The sequence below is a fragment of the Callorhinus ursinus genome, unplaced genomic scaffold (genome assembly GCF_003265705.2).
Source record: "Callorhinus ursinus isolate GAN/ISIS: 27379988/994484 unplaced genomic scaffold, GSC_fseal_2.0 scaffold10, whole genome shotgun sequence".
Taxonomy (NCBI): Eukaryota; Metazoa; Chordata; class Mammalia; order Carnivora; family Otariidae; genus Callorhinus; species Callorhinus ursinus.
In genome coordinates, this window is record NW_027397072.1 from 39,534,604 (window position 1) to 39,557,223 (window position 22,620).

A 22,620-nucleotide genomic window follows, 5' to 3' on the forward strand; every position below is an offset into this window, starting at 1 on the left:
CTTTCTTTCTTTCTTTCTTTCTTTCTTTCTTTCTTTCTTTCTTTCTTCCTTCCTTCCTTCCTTCCTTCCTTCCTTCCTTTCTTTCTTTTTCTTTCTTGTTTCCTTTTTTTAATTGAAGTATAGTTGACGCACAATGTTACATTAGTTTCAGGCATACAACATAGTGATTCCACAACTCTATTGATTATCTTATGCTCAACACAAGTGTAGCTACCATCTCTCACCTTACATCACTATTACAGTACCACTGACTATATTCCCTATGCTGTACCTTTCATCCCCATGAATGATTCATTCTACAACTGGAAGCCTGAACCTCCCATTCCCCTTCACCCCTTGGCAACTATCAGTTTGCTCTCTGTATTTATGCATCAATCTCTGCATTAATTATTCTTTAAACATTTGATAGAATTTTCCAGTTTAACCATCTGAGCCTGGAGATTTCTTTTTAGGGAAAAAAATCTTTTTACATAGATTTTTTGTATTTATTTGGTAATTGTTTTTAAATTATGACTCAATTTCCTTAATTGAACTTATATATCATACTACCTATTATATTATTATCAATAATATCTATCATATTATCCATTTCATATTAGGTGAGTTGTGGTAACTTGTTTTTCAGGAAATTGATCCATTTCATCCCTTATTAACTCTTTGGTGTCTGCAAGGTCTGTAGTGATGTTCTACTTCATTCCTGATATTGGTCATTTGTGTTCTCTTTCTTTTGTCTTTATGTCTTTTTTTCTAGAGGTCTGTCAATTTTGTTTGTATTTTCAAAGAACCAGCTCTTTGTTTCATTAATTTTCTCTATTGCTTTTCTATTTTCAATTTCATTGGTTTCTGCTTCTCTCTCTCCTGCCTTAGGTTTACTTTGTTCTTCTTTTTTTATGTTCTCAAGGTGGAAACTTAGATTACTGATCTGAAACTTTTCTTCTTTTCTAATGGTACATTTAATGCAATAAAATTTCCTTTCAATATTGATTTAGCTGTGTCCCACAAACATTGATATGTTGTATTTTCTTTTTTTATTAAAGATTTCATTTATTCATTTGAGAGAGAGAGAGAGAGAGAGACAGAGAGAGCACAAGCAGGCAGAAAGGCAGAAGAAGAGGGAGATGCAGACTCACTGAGATGGGAGCCTGACGCGGGGCTTGGTCCCAGGACCTGGAGATCATGACCTGAGCTGAAGGCAGACTCTTAACGACTGAGCCACCCAGGCGCCCTGATAGGTTGTATTTTCATTTTCATTCTGTTCATGCATTTTTTAATTTCTCTTGAAACTTTCTCTTTGATCCATTAATTATTTAGAAGTGTGTTGTTTAGTTTCAATGTATTTGGAGGATTTTTCTGTTATTGATTTCTAGTGGGTAGAGAACATACTTGGTATGATTTAACTTATTTTAAATTTCTTGAGGTTTATTTTATGGCCCATGATATTGTCTCCCTTGATATATGTTCTTTAGGCACTTGAAAAGAGTGTGTATTCTGTTGTGGGTAGAGTGTTCTATACATTTAGATCCTATCCTATTGGTTGATGATGTTCTTCTACATCCTTGATTTTCTTAGTTGTTCTATCAGTTGTTGAGAGAGTGGTATTGAAATCTCAAACTGTAATTGTGTATTTGTCTATTTCTTTATTTCTGTCCTATCAGTTTTTATTTACCATTATTTTCACTTCTGTTGGTGTATACAGTTTTGGGATTGCCATGTCTTTTTGGTGGATTGACACTTTTATCATGGTATAGTGTACATCTTTGTTTCTGGTGAATTTCTTTGCCTTAAGTGTAAATTATCTAATAATTTAGCCACTCCTGCTTTCCTTTGATTAATGTTTGCATGATACAACTTTTTCCATCCTTTTACTTTCATTCAGCCTATATCATTATATTTGAAGCGAATTTATTGTACATGACATATAGTTGTATTTTTAATCCTTTCTATCAATCTCTTTTAATTGTATTTAGACTGTTTACATTTAACATAATTATTGATATGTTCAGACTAAGTCTGATTGTTTATATTTTATTTTCCGTTTGTTCTTTCTGTTTTCTTTTCCTTTCTTCCTATGGATTACTTGAACATTTTTTAGAATTCCATTTTGACATATCTATAGTGTTTTTTAAAACTGCTTTATTGAAATATAATTCACATATTATATGATTCATTCACTTAAAAATTTTTACAGTACTTACTGCTCACCACAATAAGTGTAGTTACCATTTGTCACTATACAACATTATTACAATATTATATGCTATATTTCCTATGCTGTACTTTTCATCTCCATATGTACAATTCAATGACTTTTAGTACATTCACAAATTGTGCAACCATCACCATTATATAATTCCAGAACATTTTCATTACCCCAAAAAGAAAGCCCATACATATTAGCAATCACATTCCATTCTGCATTTTTCCCATCTCCTGGAAACCACTAATCTATGTTCTCTCACTCTGGATTTGCCGATTCTATACAAAATTATGTGTCCTTGGATTTGGTTTCTTTCCCTTGGCATAGTGTTTTCAATTTTTCATCCACATTGTAGCATGAATCAGTATTTCATTCCTTTTTATGACAAATAAGATTTGATTACATGGATAATATATTTTATGTATCTACTTATCAGTTGATGGACATTTAGGTTCATTCTACTTTTTTACTATTATGAATAATGCTGCTATGAATATCTGTGTACAAGTTCTTGTGTGGACATATATTTTCATTTTGATTTGTATGTTTCTAGAGTGGAATTGCTGAATCATATGGTATCATATTTAACTTCTTGAGGAACCGCCAAACTGCTTTCCAAAGTTACTGCATCATTTTACATCCCCACTGTCAGTGTATGATATGAGACTTCCAGTTCTTTGTATCCTCAGTAACACTTATTGTCTTGCCTTTTTTTATTATAGCCATCAGAGTGTGTGTGAAGTCATCTCATTGTGGTTTTGATTTTCACTTCCCTGATAGCCAATATCTCTATAGTATTTTTTAGTGTACTTCTTTGTATAGTTTTTTAGTGGTTGCTCTAAGTATTACATTATATGTACATAACTTATCACAGTCTACCAGTGTTATCATTTCACCAATTCAAGGGAAGTATAGAAAGTATAGAAGTATAGAAACCTTACTTCTCTTTAGGTCTCTTCCTTCCCCCATTTATAATATAATTATCTTAAATATTTCCCCTATCTATATTTAGAATCTTATTAAGCAATATTATAATTTTTGCTTCAACCATTGGACACAGTTTAGAAAACTCAAAAGGAGAGCAAAAGCCTATTGTATTTAATCCATATTTTTGCCTAGTCTGTCTTTTTTTGCTCCCTAGTATTCCTAGATTCCTTCTTTTATTGTTTTATTGTTTCCTTTCTGTTTAGAGAACTTTCTGTTTAGAAAATCTCTTTTCTTGAGGTACCTGGGTGGTTCAGTCAGTTAAGCATCTGCCTTCAGCTCAGGTCGTGATCTCAGGGTCCTGGGATCGAGCCCCGTGTCCAGCCCCACATCCAGCCCCGTGTCCAGCCTGCTTCCCCCTCATTCGTGTGCTCACTTTCTCTCTCTCTCTCAAATAAATAAGTAAAATCTTAAAAAAGAAACTATTCTCTTAAGGTAGTTTTCTGGAGACACATTCTCTTAGTTTTCCTTCAACTGAAAATGTCTTTATTTCCTCTTCATTCTGAAGAATATTATCTTGGCATATAAGATTCTGGGTTGACAATTCTTTTCTTCTAGTACTTGAAAAATATTGTGCTATTTCCTTCTGTCTCCCATGGTTCTGATAAGAGATCCATTGCCATTTGAGTTGTTTTTCCCCAATAGATAAGATGTCATTTTTCTCTGGCTGCTTTTGAGATGTTTTTAGTTTTCAAAAGTTGAACTAACCATGCATCTTGGGGTGTATTTCTTTGGCTGTATCTTTTTGGGGGTTTGCTCAGTCTCTTGAATGTGCAGGTTTATGTCCCTTGCCAATTTGGAGAAGTTTTCAATCATTATTTCTTTTCTTTGGCCATTCTTTCATTTTGTTTTTAATATTTTATTTATTTATTTGAGATAGACAAAGATAGTGAGAGAGCATGAGCGGGAAGGGGAGGGAGAAGCAGGCTTCCCACTAAGCATGGAGCCCGATGTGGGGCTTGATCCCAGGACCCAGGGATCATGACCTGAACCAAAGGCAGACACTTAACTGACTGAGCCACCCAGGCGCCTCTGGCCATTATTTCTTTAAGTACTTTTTCTGTCCTGCCGTATTTCTCTTCTTCCACGGATCTGATGACACAAATGCTACATCTTTTGTTAAAGTTCCACACTTCTCTGAGATTCTGTTCATTCTTTTTCAGTCTATTTTCTGTCATTCGTATTGGGTACTGTCTTATTGTTCTATTTTCCATTTCACTGATTCTTTCTTCTGTCTTCTCCATTGTATTGTTGAGCCTATTCAATGAGCTTTTTATTTTGGTTATTGTGTTTTTTAAGTCTAAAATTTCCCTTTGGTTTTTCTTTGTACGTTCCTTTTTCCTGAGATTTTTTTTTTACTTGTTTCAATCATGTTACAAATTGCTTATTGAAGCATTTTAAAAATCATGGAATTTAAAAATCTTTATTAGATAATTTTAACATTTTTGTTATCTCATTCTTAGCATCTATATTAAGTTTACTGGGGCTGCCACAACAAATGATCACAAACTAGGTGGCTTAAAACAACAGATATTTATTCTCTCACAGTTCTTGAGGCTAGAAGTTAAGGTGAAATCAAGGCTGAAATCAAGTTTTTTGGCAGAGCCATACTTTCTCTAATGGCTCTAGGAAATAATCCTTCCTTGCCTCTTCTAGCTTTTGATAGTTCAGTCTTTGGTGTTTCTTGACTTGCAGATACACACTCCAATCTCTGCCTCTGTCTCCACATGGTTTTCTCTATTATGTGTCTGTGTCCAAATTTCCCTCTTCTTAAAGGACACCAGTTTTATTGGATTTAGGCCCAACCTTAATATAATCTCTACTCAATTTAATTTACGGGTAAAGACCCTATTTTCAAATGAGGTAACATTCAAAGGTTCCAGTGGACATGGATTTTTGGGAGACTCTGTTCAATGTAGTAAAGTGTGTATTGATTATATTTTTTTTCATTTAGTTTGAGAACTTCCTGGTTCTTGGTAAGATGAGTAATTTTCATTTGAAACCTGGACATTTCATATTATGTTCTGAGATTCTGTATCTTATTTAAACCTGTTTCTGCTGGGTTTTTTTCTGACACTGCTTTGGTAGGAAAAGTGGAGGTACCACCTCATTACTTACAAGTGAACATAGAAGTCCAAGTTCCTTCATTCAGTGAGACATGAAAGGAGTTCCTTTTTTTAAAAAGTTTTTATTTGTTTAAGGAATTTCTACACCCCACATGGGGCTTGAACTCATGAGCCTGAGACCAAGAGTTGCATACTCTTCCATCTGAGCCAGCCAGGAGCCCTGAGAGGAGTTCCTCTTTAATGCTAGGTAGAGATGAGAGTTTCAGTTCTCCACTGACACTATGGGGGGTGGTCTCAGTATCACTGGGTGATGATGAAAGTCCTGAATCTCCATTAGGTCTCCTCTAACACCACTCCAGTGGGGAGAGGGAGGGTTGCCTTGTGACTACCAGGTGTGGTGGGAGTTCAGGCTCCCCAATTTCCATTAAGATTTATTATTTGACTTATGAATTACTTGGAAATATGTTTTCACATTTCAAAAATAATTTCAGTTTTCTTTTCTGTCATTGATTTTTAACTCAGTTGAAATGTGGTCTCATTTAGTGGGATGTGTATCAAAATGGTTTCTTCACTTGTCTTATATTTTAGTACATAGTCAATTTTGGTAAACCTTTGATATGTAATAACTTATTCTGTCTGTTGTGTACAAAATATGACAATTAGATTAAATGTTTTCATGTCTTATCTTCATGTCTTGTTTTCATGTCTTCTCTGTCTTTATCAAATGTTTGTCTTCTTGCTCAATTAGTGAAAGAAAAGTTCAGATTTCCCCCTATGATAGTGGGTTTATGTATTTCTCTTTGAAATTTTCAGTTCTTGGGGTGACTGTGTGACTCAGTCAGTTGGGTGTCTGCCTTTGGTTTGGGTCATGATCCCGGGGTCCTGGGATTGAGCCCTGTGTTGGGCTCCTTGCTCAGCAGAGAGTCTGCTTCTCCCTATGCCCCTCCCCACCACTTGTGCTCTCTCTCTGTCAAATAAATGAATAAAATCTTTAAAAAAAAAAAAGAAGTCAGTTCCTGCTGCTGCTGCTTTTTTTTTGTTAGACTATATGATTAGCTTCCTAGTAGATTGATATTTGCACATTATAAATAAATTTCTTTATACATATAAAGCTATTTTGCCATAAAATCTATTTTGTCTGATAATAATATAGCTATAGCCGTTTTGTTTTGGTTAATAATTGCCTGGTAAATATGTTTGTGCAGGTCTTTCTTCCAATTTTTTTTTTTTTTGTATTTTATGTTGTAGTTTTGTCCCTTTTAAGTAGCTTAAAACTAAATGTAAAAAAACCTAGTCTGGAATCTCTTTTCAATGGTGAGTTTAGTGCATTTCATTATGAATACTGATATATCTTTATTTCTATCATTGTCTTTTGTGTCTCCTACTTTTCCTGACTTTTCTGTCTCTTTTTCTACCTTATTTATTTAAAATAATTTTAATTATTTATCTGAGAGAGAGACTGAGAAAGCATGAGTGCGGGGAAGGGTAGAGGGGGAGGGAGAAGCAGAGTTCCTAATGAGCAGGGAGCCTGATGCAGAGCTCAATACCAGGACCCTGAGATCATGACGTGAGCTGAAGTCAGACACTGAACTGACTGAGCCACCCAGGCACCCCTCTACTTTATTTAGGTTAATATTCTTTTTTAAAGATTTTTTTATTTATTTGAGAGAGAGAGAGAGAGAACACGAGTGAGGGGAAAGGCAGAGGGAGAGGAGAAGCATACTCCCTGCTGAGCAGGGAGCCTGCCATGGGTCTTGATCCCAGAACCCTGGGATCATGACCTGAGCCAAAGGCCGCTTAACTGACTGAGCCATGAGGCACCCCCAGATTAATATTCTTAATTCCATTTTTTCCTCTACTATTCTGGAAGTACTGCTTTTTAGTGATTACCCTTAAAATTCTAACAAATTTACTTAATATCTAAAATTATTCAGTATCTTTACTCTTTCCCAAAGAATATTAAAGTATATCTTGTTTTCAGTATCTCACTGTTGTGGGGAAATAAGGGAAGATGTGTGATTCCCCTGTGATCATTTTAATTTCCATGACTTCCCACCCATTTTTTCATATTATGTTGTGGAATGTCTTAGTTTTACCCTTTTAATCTCCCCAAATTCAATATTATTATCATTTATTCAATCAATTCTTTTCAGATTGACTACAGTATTCACTAAATTATTTGTTATCATTTCTTTGTGTATCTAAGGCCTTCCTTTTAAGGGGATCATCACTATTATTTGTAAAACACATTCTTTAGACTTTTGTTTAGTGTTAATCTAACAGTTTGCAGATTTTTTTTTGTCTGTTGTTAGTCATTTTTACTCCTGAAGATGTCTTTATTTTGCCTCCTTTTGGAATGATAATTTAGCAGGGTATACAATTACAAGTTAACAGTTTGTTTCCCCCACCCTGCTCAGGTCCCCATGAAGTTCTCAACAGTTTAAATTAGGAACAGTTTAATTGAATAGGCCTAAGATTTGCAACACAAAGGAAGTAGTATAAATTTAAACCCACAGGAAGGCAACCTTATGATTATGGTTTCTTAAGGAAGCCTTCTAATTTTATTTTTTCACCAGATATGTGGCCTGAAACAAACATTTTCTTCTTAGCCCTCTTTGTTAGCAGATAGATTTCTCTCCCTAGTCTGTCCTTTCACTGAGGGTGAAGTTTTCAAGGATCTTATATTCAGGGGGTCTCAATTTTGCTTCACCATTTTCCTGGCCTTTAAAAGCCTTGCCTCCTGTTCTTCTGCCCAATCATTAAAACCAAGCATACTATGTGATCTCAATTGTGTGACTTTCAAGAAGAGATAAAACTAATCTATGGAGATACAAGTCAGAATAATGATTATGTTTGGTGGGTATTGACTGGAAATAGGCATCATAGCACCTTCTAAGATTTTGGAAATGTGTTTTTTTTGTTGTTGTTGTTTTAAGACTATTTATTTATAGACAGAGAGAGACACAGCGAGAGAGCGAACACCAGCAGGGGGAGCGGGAGAGGCTCCCTACCCTCATAACCTCATCTAAACCTAATTATCTCCCACAGGTTCCATCTGTGGTATGGAAGCAGGTTTCCCGCGGAGCAGGGAGCCTGGTGCAGGGCTCTATGCAGGGCTTGATCCCAGGACCCTGGGATCATGACCTAAATCACAGGCAGTCGCTTAACGACTGAGCCACCCAGCTGCCCCGATTTTGGAAATGTTTTAAATGTTGATCTACATAGTGGTTTTACAGATATATACATATGTAAAAATTCATCAGTTCATACACTTAAGACCTGTGCACTTTACCATCTATAAGCTATATATAATTAAAAAAAAAACCCAACAAAGTTCTAAGTTTCTGTTATTGGCAGATATTACTAAATTCTCTTATATTTTTTGAGATCAACCATGCACAAAAAAATAGTTCTGGTTATATTTTATCAAGACTCTCTATGTGTTTGTAGTGACTTTTTCAGAATATTCAGCCTAACATCATGTTGAATGTGTGAGTCACATGCTACTCTTCCAATTCTGATATTCTGATACTATTTTTGGCAACTTTAGTAAAGTATTGCTTACATGTTCCAGCTGGATTCGTCAAAGTCCAGGCTTTGTCTCTGCTATGCTGTGCAGAAATAAGAAAAGTCATGTGAATCTCCCATCAGAGTTTTAATGGTGGAAATGGTGCTTTAGAGGGCAATATGTGATGGCTGTAGTGATTACTGTGATTTCCCAGGGAAAGATCATCCTTCAAGCTAGAGTCAGGCCTTGGATATCTACTTACCCCTTCCAAGTAGAAACTGTCCCTACTTTGGGGCCACTCATGGAGGATAGAAGTCTGTTTATTTTGAAACGATTCAGCTAATCAGTCTCCATCCTCTATCACCTTCTCTCTTCTCTAAAGTGGAGGACTCATATATAAATGAGAATTGTAGTTTAAATTGTAGCCTTTCAAAAGATATGTTGAAGTCCTAACCCTCATTACCTCAGAATGTGATCTTATTTGGAAATAGGATTATTGTAGATATAATTAGTTAGGACAAGGTCATGGTGGATTAGGGTGGGCCCTTAATGTGACTGGTGTGCTTATAAGAAGAGGAAGAAAGATACAGAGGGGACATTGTTATTGACTGAATTGTGTCACCCCCAAAATGCATATGTGGAAGCCCTAACCCCCAATGTGTTGGTATTTGGAGATGGAACCTGTGGGAGATAATTAGGTTTAGATGAGGTTATGAGGGTAGGGACCTCATGATGGGCTTAGTACCCTTATAAGAGAAAAAGACACCGCAGCTTGCTCTCTCTACCATGTGAGGATGCAGTAAGAAGTCCAAACCAGGAAGAGCGCTCTCTCTAGAGCCTGACCTTGCTGGCACTTATCTCGGACTTCCAGCCTCCAGAACTGTGAGAAAATAAATTTCTGTTGTTCAAGCCAATTTTTGGTATCTTGTTATGGCAGCACAAGCTGACTCGTACAAACACCACGTAATGACAGAAGCAGATATCGGAGTAATGCAGCTGCAAGCCAAGAAATGCCAATGATTGACAGCCATCAGCAGAACCTAGGGAAAGGAACAGAAGGATTCTACCACAGTCTCAAAGGAAGCGTGGCTCTGCTGACACCTTGATTTTGGATTCCTAGTCTCCAGAACAGTGGGAGAATAAATTTCTATTGTTTTAAACCACCTGTTTTGTTGTACTTAGTTATAGCAGTCCTCAGAAACTAGTACAGGTAATCATAAGGTTGGCGGAGGAATGCTGGAAATGGGCAGATGACTCAAGGTCTTTCTTTGCCTTCTCTCAAGTCATAAGCAGTGGCTAGAAGCCCCTGAGATCTGAAGGTTAGTCAGAAATTCAGATAAATCCATCCCCAAATTATTATATAAGGCATGGGAGGGAATTCAATTTTCCAAAGGTCAGTTTATATCTAACATTTTCAGAGTCCATCTTTTGTATAAAACAAAGTGTATCTTGGTTTTATTAGGCCAAAATTCCTGCTAGGAATTGGGTTGTGGTTTTTTCTTTCCCAAAGCATTTCATTTAACAATCTACCTGGTGAATGGGGAGCAGCTGTGAGCTATGATGCCTCCTAAGATGGGAAATATTACAGAAATGAGCAAGGACAAACTGGGGAATGGAGGAAAAAGAGTCCTTTCTATTTTTCACTTCAAATTCAGGGAGATATTTAAAGCATCGGGCATTGTAATACCTTTCAACTGCAGGACATGCATCTATTTATAATATTTTTCAGGGATCAGGAGAACGCATATAAAACCTTTGAAATTGTGTGTGAATAAACGTCTTTGTGAACATATGGCAAGGGAGTGTGATCCTGTTAAACACTTGCTGTGTTTGGCAGGAGCAAAGAGCTAGAATGCCTGCTCACTTAGTTCTTCCCACCCCCTCAGATGTGAGTCTTAGCAAGTGGGAGGATCTGGTGCATGCTTCCTGAGGTCCATGTATGAAGGACAAACTATAGCTGCAGCCACAGTTTTGTCTAGTGCCAAAGCAGTATCAGGACATAAATAGAGGATATGTTGCTCTGGGGGTGAAGCCTGGAGAATGTGTGGAGGATGCACAGTGCCCTTTTAGTCACTGAGGAAAACTGCATTGATGTGTTTATAGGGCTCTGTCAGTAGCTATGGGCTCTGTATTTCAGGCAGATGCCACATGCCCAATCCAACCTTCCTTCACACTCTCTTTGGCCTCTCTGCCCTTGATAACCAGCTTTAAAACAAGTGCAGCTTTAGGAACTGAAGTGCCTGTGGTCCAAAACCCACACCCAGAAACTGGGAAGGCTCTTAGGCACATGCTGTCTCTTTTGTACGGGATACTCCTCATATCTCTGCTGGCTCACCCTTCAAGGCTCACTTATATATCACCTTCAGGGAGGAGTCACTAATCACTATGTTCTTCTTACGGTCAGAATTTTGCACATTTGTAGTAATTCACTTAACTTTATGGATCACCATTGTTTAATACCTGTCCTCACCAGATTGTATGAGGTTCTTTTTTGTTCACTATAGTTTTCCTAGAACCTATAGAATGCCTGACCTATAGTAGGCGTTTGATAAATACTGTTGACTAATTGTAAGTTCAGTGTCTTCCTATATGAAAAATTGCTGCCTTATAGTTCATCCAAAAAGAAAGAAAAAGAAGAGGAGGGATGTGGTGAAGAAAACCTTAAAAACATTTCCACAGATTTCTCATTTTCAAAGTTCCTTCACATTAAAAAAAAGGAAGAAAGGAAAGAAGGAAAACGGTTCAGTGGAAAATGGGCAAAGGATAAAAGAAGTAATTCACAGAAGAAATTCAAATAGCCAATAAGTATACAAAAAGATGCTCATCTAGACTAGTAATCCTAGAAATGAAAATTAAGAACAATATTTTATCCCCTCAGATTGGTAAAATTGCAAAGTTTTGATACCATTCATTGCTAGCAAGGATTTAGGGAATAGGATGCTCTCATACACTGTTGGTTGTTCACAACTAGTGCAATCTGTATGAAGACCATTGGTAGTATTTTTAAAATTAAAACTCTGTCTTTATTTATTATTTAATAGGGAAAAATTGGAAACCATTTGACCTCACACAATAGGGAAATGGTTAAAAAAATTTAGTGCATTCCTGCCACAGAATCCCTTAGCTATAAATATTAACATCAATGAAAATCTATGTAAAAATTTTTTAAAAAGGAGATTGCAAAACAATACATATAATATGATCCCAACTAAGTAAAAATATATAAAAGCATATTCTCCAAAGGAAAAGATCTCAAATGATTCACACTATGTATAATTATAATAATTTTTGAAAGATTTTATTTACTTATTTGAGAGAGAGGGAGTGAGAGGACATGAGCAGGGGAAGGGCATAGAGAAAGGCAGATTCCCCGCTGAGTGGGGAGCCCAACGTGGGGCTTGATCCCAGGACCCAAGGATCATGACTTGAACCGAAGGCAGACACTTAACCCACTGAGCCACCCAGGTGCCCTTATAATTATAATAATTTAATTACAAGGTCCTTTGAGACCTTTTCCCCTGAGGAACTAAGAATGGGATTTTAATTTTTACAATGAACCTGTACTGCTATTTTTAAAAGAACTTTATTGAAGTATGATTGACATATAGTGCACATATTTAAAGTATCCATTTGTTTTGGCATTGTATACATCTGTGAAACCATCACCACAATCAAGAGAATATCCATCACCCCCAAAAGCTTACTCATGTGTCTCTGTAGTCTCTCCTTCCTGCCGCTTCCTAAACTAACCCGTCCCCTAGCAACCACTGAGCTACTTTCTGTCACTATAGACTAGTTTGAATTTTTTAGAATGCTATATAAATGTAATCACACAGTACATACTCCCTTTTTTCTGGCTTCTTTCAGCATAATTATTTTAAGATTCATCCATGTTGTTGCATGTATCAATAGTTTGTTCATTTTTATTGCTGAGTAGTATTCTATTGCAAGGATCTATACAATTGATTTATTCATTCATCTTTTGATGGGCCTTTGGACTATTTCCAGTTTTTGGCTATTACAAATAAGGGTGCTATGAACGTCCATTTACAGGTGTTTGTAAAGACATATGCTTTAATCTCCACTAGCTAGCAGTGGAATGGAATAAATTAGGTGTATGTTTAGCATTTCAAGAAATTACCAAAACATTTTCAAAGCGGTTGTACCATTTTACATTCCCACAAAGAGATGGAGTATGGGGTTGTGGCACTAAATGTGTGGTATCTTCACCAAGACGTTTGGTAATGACAGTAACCATCAGCTTACTGCGTAGTTTTAATCAGATTGCCAGGCTAAAATGCGTCTAGTCCTTTTTAATCTCAGATGCTGACCTTTGATTAAGGTCATGGTCATGGTCCATGTGGCGTATAGGACGACACACACACAAATGCCAGGTAGGACTCATCCGCGTTGGAAAAGACGATGAACAGACACTGTGACACTTGGGCGGAAAGAAGAGAGCTGGAGTTCAAACACATTGAAAAGTTACCATTGTTGGGACTTGGTTAAGAGAGGGAGAGAAGATGATGCCCAGGTTAGAATGATTAGGTGATGGTGGCGACAAGACAGGGGAGGAGTGGGTCTAGAGGGAGGAAGAAGGGGTCATTTCTGGCTTTGCTGCATGTGACGTGCCTAGGCGATACACGCTACTCGGAAAGTGGTTGTAAAGGGACTTCGTCTAGGTGGAGATAAAGATTTCCGTGAAACAACATACAGTTGTGGAAGTATCAGGAGCAGCTGTAATTACCACGTGCAGTTAATAAATTCCTATCTTCCAAAGGAATCACTTCCACACCTCACTGAAACAAGCCTAATTCGTCCGAAGGCTCTACAACCGCCCTCCCAGAAGGTGCGCGATTCCAACGATCTTTCTGACGAAACTCCGCCCCGCCCAATTTTGCGCATGCGCCGGGCGCATGCGCACCACGTTCACTGCGGCCTCTCCCTTCTCCGGGAGTCTGGGCTCCTTTCCTATCGCCTGCCCCGCCCAGGCGGCTGCCCGTGACCTGCCTGGGCGCAGGGAACGGAAAGCCGAAAGGGGCAAGACGAGTTCAGGTCGCCATGGGGCTGTTTGGGAAAACCCAGGAGAAGCCGCCCAAAGAGCTGGTAAGGGCTACGGTGATGGCAAAAGAGTCGGGGGATTTGCGTGGGGCGTAGTGGAGTTCGTAAGCGACTGGTCACTGTCCCTCCCGGCTGGCCAGGTGCCCTCGGCCCCTATTTCCGGGGTCTTCCACTCGACCGAGGGGCCAGAGGAAGAATCTCTAAGGAGGCGGCTGTGGCTAAAGAGAGTCCTGCTACGTCAGAACTCCATAGGGCGGCCGAGGGCCAGATAAAGAGTTTCTCAGCCCCGGCACTGGGCGCGGAGGTAGCAAGACGCTCTTGGCCTCTGGAAAGCCTTTCCCCTGCGCGCGTTGGTACGTCCCGCCCGGAACCTTTCCCTGGCCGACGCCCCGCCCCTAACGCCCGCCTCCGGACAATTGGCGGACCTGCCCGTACCCCGAGAGTGGTACCCTGGAAGCCCCGCCACCGCCGCCCCTTCCCCCTAACCCACTGTAGTAAGTGGGAGGGTCTGTTTCCTCTTGCCTTGTCCTACAACATTATGTTGACTGCAGACACGTTAATTATAGAAGGGACCCGACTCGTGGGAATGGTACTGAGGATAACTCAGGACCTGGCTTCGAATCATCTGGATCTACCTGTAAACTGAGATAATGGAATAATGTGTAGCGTTTGAGTGCCCTGCAGAGTCAGTCTTCCTAAGTTTGAATCCTGGTTCCCCATAGACCAAACATTGTGATCTAAGGAAAGTTCATTTCTCTGTGCCTTAGTCTTGTCAGGTAGGAATGATAATAGTTTCACTTCAGAGTCATGGAAGATGAAAGACTGTGAAGTTTTTTAGTAATGCTAAAAATTAGTAGGGTTAATTCTTTATAGATTCTACAACCTGGCCACCCAAGTGCAGACCAGCCTCGTCGGCATCACCTGGTAGCTACTTCGAAATCTGAGGCCCTACCCAAGACCTTTTTAATCATAATTTGAATTCTAACAAGATCTTCAGTGATTTGTGTGAACGCTAAAGTTTGAGAAGCATTGCTTTACAACACCCAGTACAAATTTACCCATAATGAAAAAAAAAAACCCACCTTGAAATCCTTCATTTAATAAATGATCTCACCTGTTCTGCCTTTGCAGGCATGTTTTTAAAAACCAATGTTCTACATTATGAAGTTGCTGACACATAATGTGTGTGTTAATGTTATATTTGTTAACCGTAGGTCCTAGAACACTACATCCTGTATAAATATTAGTTTCTGTAGGCAGCTTACTCAGTTTTACTCCCTGGTAGAATAAAAATTGTGGAGCTTAAATGAGGTAAGACTGTGTGACATTACTTTGTAAGCTGTAGAGCATTATATAGATGCACATTTTATGGTGTGTATGTATTCAGAGATGCTTGTTATTGTAGAAGTGTATTTTTGATGTTAGGGAAAGATTATTTTCCTTCAGTGTTTGACCTTAGCTTTGCCATTCATAAAATGAGATAAGGTTCTGGGAAAACAGTCTTATTACTATTTAAACTGATCTGTTGTATATGTGTTACTTGTGTAACACTTAGAGTAGTTTTAAATGATAAATATAATTGCTAAGAACATGATGTCAGAATACTTTTCCAGTAGGGTAACCTACCTAGGAAAGTGAATCAACACCAGAAATTTTCAGGGATAATGCATGAGATTGGTTTTTAAAATATGCCTGCCAGGGGGTGCCTGGTTGGCACAGTCAGTTTGCCATCCAGCTCTTGGTTTCGTCTCAGGTCATGATCTCATGGATCGTGAAATCAAGCCTCATGCAGGACTCTGCTCTCAGTGCAGAGTCGCCTTGGGTTTCTGTGCTTGGGTTTCTCTCTCCCTCTACTCTCTCTCTCTCTCTCATAAATAAATACATCTTTAAAAAATGTATATGCCTGGGGCGTCTGGGTGGCTCAGTCATTAAGCGTCTGCCTTTGGCTCAGGTCATGATCCCAGCGTCCTGGGATCGAGCCCTACGTCAGGCTCCCTGCTCCGTGGGAAGCCTGCTTCTCCCTCTCCCATTCCCCCTGCTTGTGTTCCCTCTCTTGCTGTGTCTCTCTCTGTCCAAAAAAAAAAAATATATATATATATATATGCATGCCTGCCAGTGGGATATCATAGAGAGGAAATAAACAGCCAAGGAATGTATCATCTAGCAAGTAAGATAAGCATTTCAAGAACAAGTCTGGATTGGGTACTATATAAACAGTTACAGGAGCTCAGAGGTTGGAGTGATCACCCCCAGGCTGGGGTGATCAGAAATGATTTGGCCCTTTACTATCATGTTTTCCACACATCTCCTTCCTGTGAATTGGTTCTTGACTGTTAAGTGGGATTTTTAGTATTATTTATTTTAATTGGTGCTGGAGATACCCTGCTCAAGATTTTCTTTAAGTTCCCTTTAATAGTACCTCACGCTAACCTTTGGGTTCTGATTATATCTCGTTCTAATTTGTCAGACAGTGTTTCTGTTTGCTTTGGGTTCAGCTTCTACCAAGTTCTCTTTATAACTTGTGATTTATGACCAAGGAAAGTGTTTTGTCACCTTCCACAATTATTTAGTATTGAGTTTGTAAATCCAGAAAGTGCAAATAAAGCAGGAATGAGAAATACCGTTTTTTCTCTGTGGAGCTGCTGACACACAGATAAAGTCTTGGGAAACATATATGAATAGGACATGTAATGTCAGGTATTTTAGTCTTAGTTTGGCATTTTTTTTAAGAGAGAGAAGGAGAAAAATTAAATGTTTAACTTTATAAAGGAAGTAAAGGAAATTAAAACCAAAGATAACATTTGCAAAGAAGAGAGGAGAGAATTGACAAAATGCCAGAGTCTCAGCTGGGCAACTGTTGAATTAGGATAACTTTATAGTATGCCTTAGTATGCCTTCCACTGGGGGCTGGAACATGAGGGCGTGTGGGTCATGGTCCCAGCATAGGTGCAAAAGGCAGGTGCAGCTGAGCCACGCCATCATGGTTGTCATTTAGGCCATCGTCACAAGTCAGTCCAGGCAAGTAAAATACATTAGGGGTGGTGTTCCCACAGCTTTCGTACAGCATGCAGCACAGAGTAGGTGCTAAATAAATGTTGAGTATGAATGAATAATGGTAAATTGAATAATGGTCAGACTAAAGTCAAATATTCCTAAAGCCAAATAGTCCTAAGATGAACAGTGTTTCAAAGGATACTCCAGGGAAACTATAGCTACTTAAGGGGCCTTACAGACTAAAGCTATTGCCCCCAGGCATTTCTGATAATTGCCGGAGACGTTTTAGTGATGAAACTTGTTCTACCTTAAAGTGCCCACGTGAAGAGTAGATTGGGCCTGCTAAGGATGAAGAAGCCTTGTAATTTACTTAGAAACCTGTAACTGTGTTGTGATGGGACTCAAGAGGACATGAGATTGTGTTGGAAAGAGATTCTTCTGTTGGATTGAGGTACTGCTGGAAAATTGTGCTGTCCTTACATGGGGATTTCGCTGATTTTAGCCTTTGGATAGGGTAGTACAGTCATGGCATCAGAATTCCTAAATCATACGACTAACATATCTTTACATCATGTCTCATGGTTGTGGGTTGCTATCAGAAAAAAAGAAAATGAGACAGGGAGATGGAGAAAAAGAGAAAGTTTCATTTACTTAGTTCATCCAATAAACATTTATTGAGATATTTTAGTGTATATTGGGTTGGACACCAGGTTTTCAAAAAATAAGACACTGGATGAGAACATCAAAGAATACCAAGTTTACTGGGGGAGTCTGGCATGTGAATAAATACTCATATTTTAGAGTAAATAAGGGCAATGATGTAAGTATATACAAGCTCTGTGATGTCACAGTGGAAGGAGTGGTTAACTGTTCAGAGTGGGAAAGAAGACCTGATCAGGTAGGGTATCTAGATCTTATCACAAGGGGCATTAGTCAGATGGGTGATGTGGTATAGGATTAGGAAAGAGGGGGCATCCCAAGCACAGTAAACGGTATGTGCAACGTGTGGAAGTGTGGAGCATAGATTGGAGGGACCAGAAAAAACTCAAACGTGGTTAGAGGATGAAATACTGTGAAATCTGAGTGGGATGCAGGCGGAAGTGATGGCAGTGTCAGATCTAAAATTGCAGAGGTAGATAGAGGTTGGATTAGCAGAGCCCAGTGTGTCATGCCCACTAAGGATGAGAGCATTCGGAAGAGTGGTTTGGAGCAAGAATTGGAGGGAAGAGAATTAGGTATGGGGGCCAGTTCGTGACCCGGCCGAGAGATGATGCTGGTCTTAGTTGTGGAAATAGGGAGATAGAATAGGATGAATTTTTGAAATATTTAGGAGATGTGGTCAGAATTTGCTGATCTGCGTGTGGAATGAGAGTGTAAAGCTGATTCTTAGGGTTGACTGGAGGTGAGGTTAAACAGAGACCTGTCATTCCCCTCGGTTTCACACCGTGAACTGAAAATGAGAGAATTCAGAACAACAGCAGCTTTGATGGGTTACTGGTGGTGGAGGGGAAGGAACCACAGAGTTCAGTTTTGGACAGAATTCAGGAGATCAAGGAAAACATTAGAGAAAAGGTTATCCTGGGAGAATATTTTTCTACTTTGTCCACTCAGCAAAATTGTAAGCTTCTTGAGAGCAAGGATCATGTTTTTCTTTATCATTCATTGAGTCAGCATAGTGTGGAACTCCCTTAGTAAGAGTAAAGGGCCTATCAGGTATTTGCTTGATGAACAAAAGTAGATGTAGTGGGAGAACAGTTACACATTTGAAGTATAAGGCTATACTTGTCCCTCTTTTGTATATCCATCTGACAGTGATCATAATAGGCACATTTTGACCTTATTTCAGTTATTTGTTCCTTTTGCTGAATTTCTAGTTTTATGTATGTTTTAAATCTTGAAGGATACACAAAATCCCAGTTTACAGAGATTACGTTTAGGGAGAAGTGCTAGGTAGCTGAGAGTCAAAAGTGGGAGGGGAACTTAGTTTTCACTATGCATATGCCTGTTGTAGTTTGCTCAGGCTGCTGTAACAAAGTACTATAGATAAGGTAGCTTACACCCAATAGAAATTTATTTCTCACAGTTCTGGAGATTAAGAAGTACAAGATCAAGGTGCCTACAGATTGAGTGTCTGGTGAGGACGTGATTTCTAATTATAGATGGCTGGCTTTACACTGTGTCCTCCCGTGGTAGAAGGAGGAATCCAGTTTTCTGGGGTCTCTTTTGTAAGGTCACTAAACTCATTCATGAGGGCTCTGCAGTCATGACCCAGTCACTTCCCTCATGCCCCACATCCAAATACTATTACATTGGGGATTGGGTTTTAACATAGGAATTTTGCGGGGACATATACATTCTGTCTATAGCAATGTGATTAGAATCTCCCAGCCTGGGACCTGGAATCAGCCATTTCTCTAAGGAGCACTGGTTTCTTTTAGTGGGAATGGTATTTAGAAACCAAAATTTAGGTGCTCATGGTGTTTATTGCTACTGGAGTGTTCTTCCTTCTAGGTCTTTTAATTGGACAGAACTAAGAGATCATTCTTTAAAAAAATCATGAGGTGATTAGAGACTAGGTTGCTTTGAATCAGCCCTTCTGCCAAAAATAACTGGAAGAGCTAGATAAAAACCGTAACTATTTGTAATCACTTAAAACTATCTAGGCAGTGAAGAATTGCAAAATCAAAATCCCAGAGAAAAGGGAAATTCAGTTACATGAGCTCAGTCATTTGGGACCACTCTCCCACTAAAGACATCCTCTAATTCCTAATGCAGTGGTTAAGAAACTGAGAATTTGAGTGGAGTTCTTCACAGACCCTATGGTTAGATAGTTCAGAGATTAGAGTTCAGGGCATTACCAATGATAAGGGATTCAGGTAAATTTCCAAGGCTCTTGGTTGGGACTCTGAAAGGATACACTTCAGCAGTGGCAGTGATCTGGGAGTAAACTGGCTTTCACAAAGATTGAAGTCCAGTTTCAGATCCCTGATTGCATTCATTAAGCTTAATTAAAAACCAATCGACAGTGTCCTTAGGCTAGGTGTTTGCCAAAAGCAAATATGTCTTCTCTGGAAGGAGATAACATTATCCAGAGACAAATTATCCTGTGGATTTTTCATATACAGTATTCAGAATTCAGGGGAAAAAAATGGACTCTTAGGAAGTCTCTATTCTGAATATGTCTTTATGTATTCTGGATACCAACTCTCTATAAGTGCTTTTTATTTGTTACCATTTATATCTTTAGATCTCAAGATCTCCAAATTTGTGGCCTTTCCCCTCTCTATAAATGGTGTCTTATGATGAACAGAAATTCTTAATTTCAATGTAGTTAAAAATATCAGTCTTTTCCTTTATGCTCTCGATTTTTGTCTTTTTAAAAAGATTATTTATTTGGGCACCTGGGTGGCTCAGTTGGTTAAGCGACTGCCTTCGGCTCAGGTCATGATCCTGGAGTCCCGGGATCGAGTCCTACATCGGGCTCCCTGCTCAGCAGGGAGTCTGCTTCTCCCTCTGACCCTCTTCCCTCTCGTGCTCTCTATCTCTCATTCTCTCTCTGTCAAATAAATAAATAAAATCTTTAAAGAAAAAGATTATTTATTTGTCAGAGCATGCGTAAGAGAGCAAGCACAAGCAGGGGGAGACTTCTGTGTACAGAGGTGACTTCTATGTACAGTCAGGTTGAGAACCTGGGACATGGCTGGATAATTTTGGTTGTTCCCATTTCTCCTAGGTATGTTTTTCTTTTGCAAAATCTCTTTTGATTTTTGAAGTTAACTTTTTTTTCTTTTTGACAAGATTTTATGAAACTTTCTCTTTGACATTTAAAAACATATAGAAAGTTTCTTTAGATTTTTCATTGTTACTAATGGCTCAAATTTTATGCCCCTTCACAGCGCATATTCCATGCAGTTGAATTCAACATGTTATTGAGCATCTGCTTTGTGCCAGACATTGTGCAAAGGCTAAGTGAATAAGAAAAGATCTTTGATCTCTGGAGTGGACAGTCTATAAATAATTTATAAGTATAATATGGTTTATAAAAGAAGGGAGTTATAGCATTGTGTGTAATTATATTGCAAGGGGTTTAACCCATCCTAGAGGTCAAGGAAGGCCTCCTCAAAGTATCATTTAAGCTGAGACTTGAAGAACACGTTCAGAAAACATGTTCTTTAACTATTTTTTCTGACTACTGCTGACATTTGGGGAAAGAAATATTTCCTGCTGGTCATATGACATTGTTCTATCAGCTAGTTGCCACCTTCTTTTTTTTTAAGATTTTCTTTGTCAGAGAGCACAAGCAGGGGAAGCAGCAGGCAGAGGGAGAAGCAGGCTCCCCGCTGAGCAAGGAGCCCAATGTGGGACTGGATCCCAGGACCCTGGGATCATGACCTGAGCTGAAGGCAGACACTTAACTGACTGCACCACCCAGGCGTCCCTAGTTGCCACCTTCAACATAGTTATTAAATTGCTCCAATTCATGCCTCAGAGCTTCTAGTAGTCGAAGTACTTCAAGTATAAATATAAGGTATAATTTATCATATTAAGATGTTAATAAAATGAAAATTGAGCTTAATCAACATTATCCGGAAGATTTGAATTTAGACCATTTAAAAACGAGTTTGCTTCAGTTAATTATAAAAAAGTATTTACTTTCATTTATATAGTTGAGTATATTTGTGTGGGTCAAATTCTAGGCCTCTATTCTGTTCCATTGATCTATGTGTCTCTTTGTCTCTACATCCTTGCCAACAGTGTTTTTTGTTTTTGTTTTTGGGTGGTTTTTTGGGGTTTTTTTGATAGCCATTTGCTGGGGGTGAAGCGGTATCTCATGGTTTTGATTTGCATTTTTTTAGTAACCAGTGAAGTAGAATATCTTTTCATGTGCTTGTTGACCATTTGTATATCTTTTTTGGAGAAATGTCTTTTTTATGTCCTTTGTACAATTTTTAATTGTGCTGACTTTGTTGTTGAATTGTCGGATTTCATTACATACTTACAGTAAGCTTTTATCAGATACATGATTTGCAAATATTTTCTCCCATTTTATAGGTTATCTTTTTACTTTCTTGATAATATTCTTTACACAGTTGTTTTTAATAGATTTATTTATTTGAGAGAAAGAGCATGAGCATGGGGAGGGGTAGAGGGAGAGAGAGAGGCAGAGAAGCAAACTTCCCACTGAGCGCAGAGCCTGACACAGTTCGATCCCAGGACCCTGAGATCATGACCTGAGCCTAAACCAAGAGTGGAGTCTTAACCAACTGAGCCACCCAGGTGCCCCAGTTGTTTTTTAATTTTAATGAGGTTCAGTTTATGTATTTTTTCCGTTTTTGTTCATGCTTTTGGGACATTGCTAATTATCCATTGCTAAATTTGATACTTGGAGAGTTTTATAGATTTAGCTCCCATAGCTAGGTCTTTGACTCATGTTAATTTTTATATATTGGAGGTAGGAGTACAGCTTGCTTTTTTTTTTTTTTTAAGATTTTTTTGGTTTGAGACAATGAGGGGGGAGGGGCAGAGGGAGAGGGAGAAGCAGACTCCCCGCTGAGCAGGGAGCCTGACATGGGGCTCCATCCCAGGACCCTGAGATTATGACCTGAGTCGAAGGCAGACGCTCAACCGACTGAGCCACCCAGGTGCCCACAGCTTGCTTTTGTTTGGTGTTTGCATAGTATATTTCTGTATGCCTTCACCTTTAATCTTAGTCTTTATATTTAAGTGGGTTTTTGGTGGGCAACATACAGTTGGGTCTTGCTTTTTATTCCCCTCTCCCCCACTCTGACACACTGTCTTTTAGTTGGTTT

General features: G+C 38.7%; 1 protein-coding gene across 3 annotated transcripts in view; it reads left to right on the top strand.

Moving 5' to 3' along the window:
* RNF103 (ring finger protein 103) overlaps positions 1–22,620 on the top strand; it is a 114,139-nt gene that overhangs the window by 39,432 nt on the left and 52,087 nt on the right. Inside the window, exon 1 of one of the 3 annotated variants that reach the window (XM_025868272.2) lies at positions 13,679–13,861. The exons of 1 other annotated variant lie outside the window; for it this stretch is intronic. In XM_025868272.2, the coding sequence (XP_025724057.1) occupies positions 13,817–13,861 (45 nt within the window). In that variant the 5' untranslated portion in view covers positions 13,679–13,816. Of the gene's footprint in view, positions 1–13,678; positions 13,862–22,620 lie in introns of those variants that run through there. One more of the 3 variants, XM_073897441.1, reaches the window with a different exon arrangement.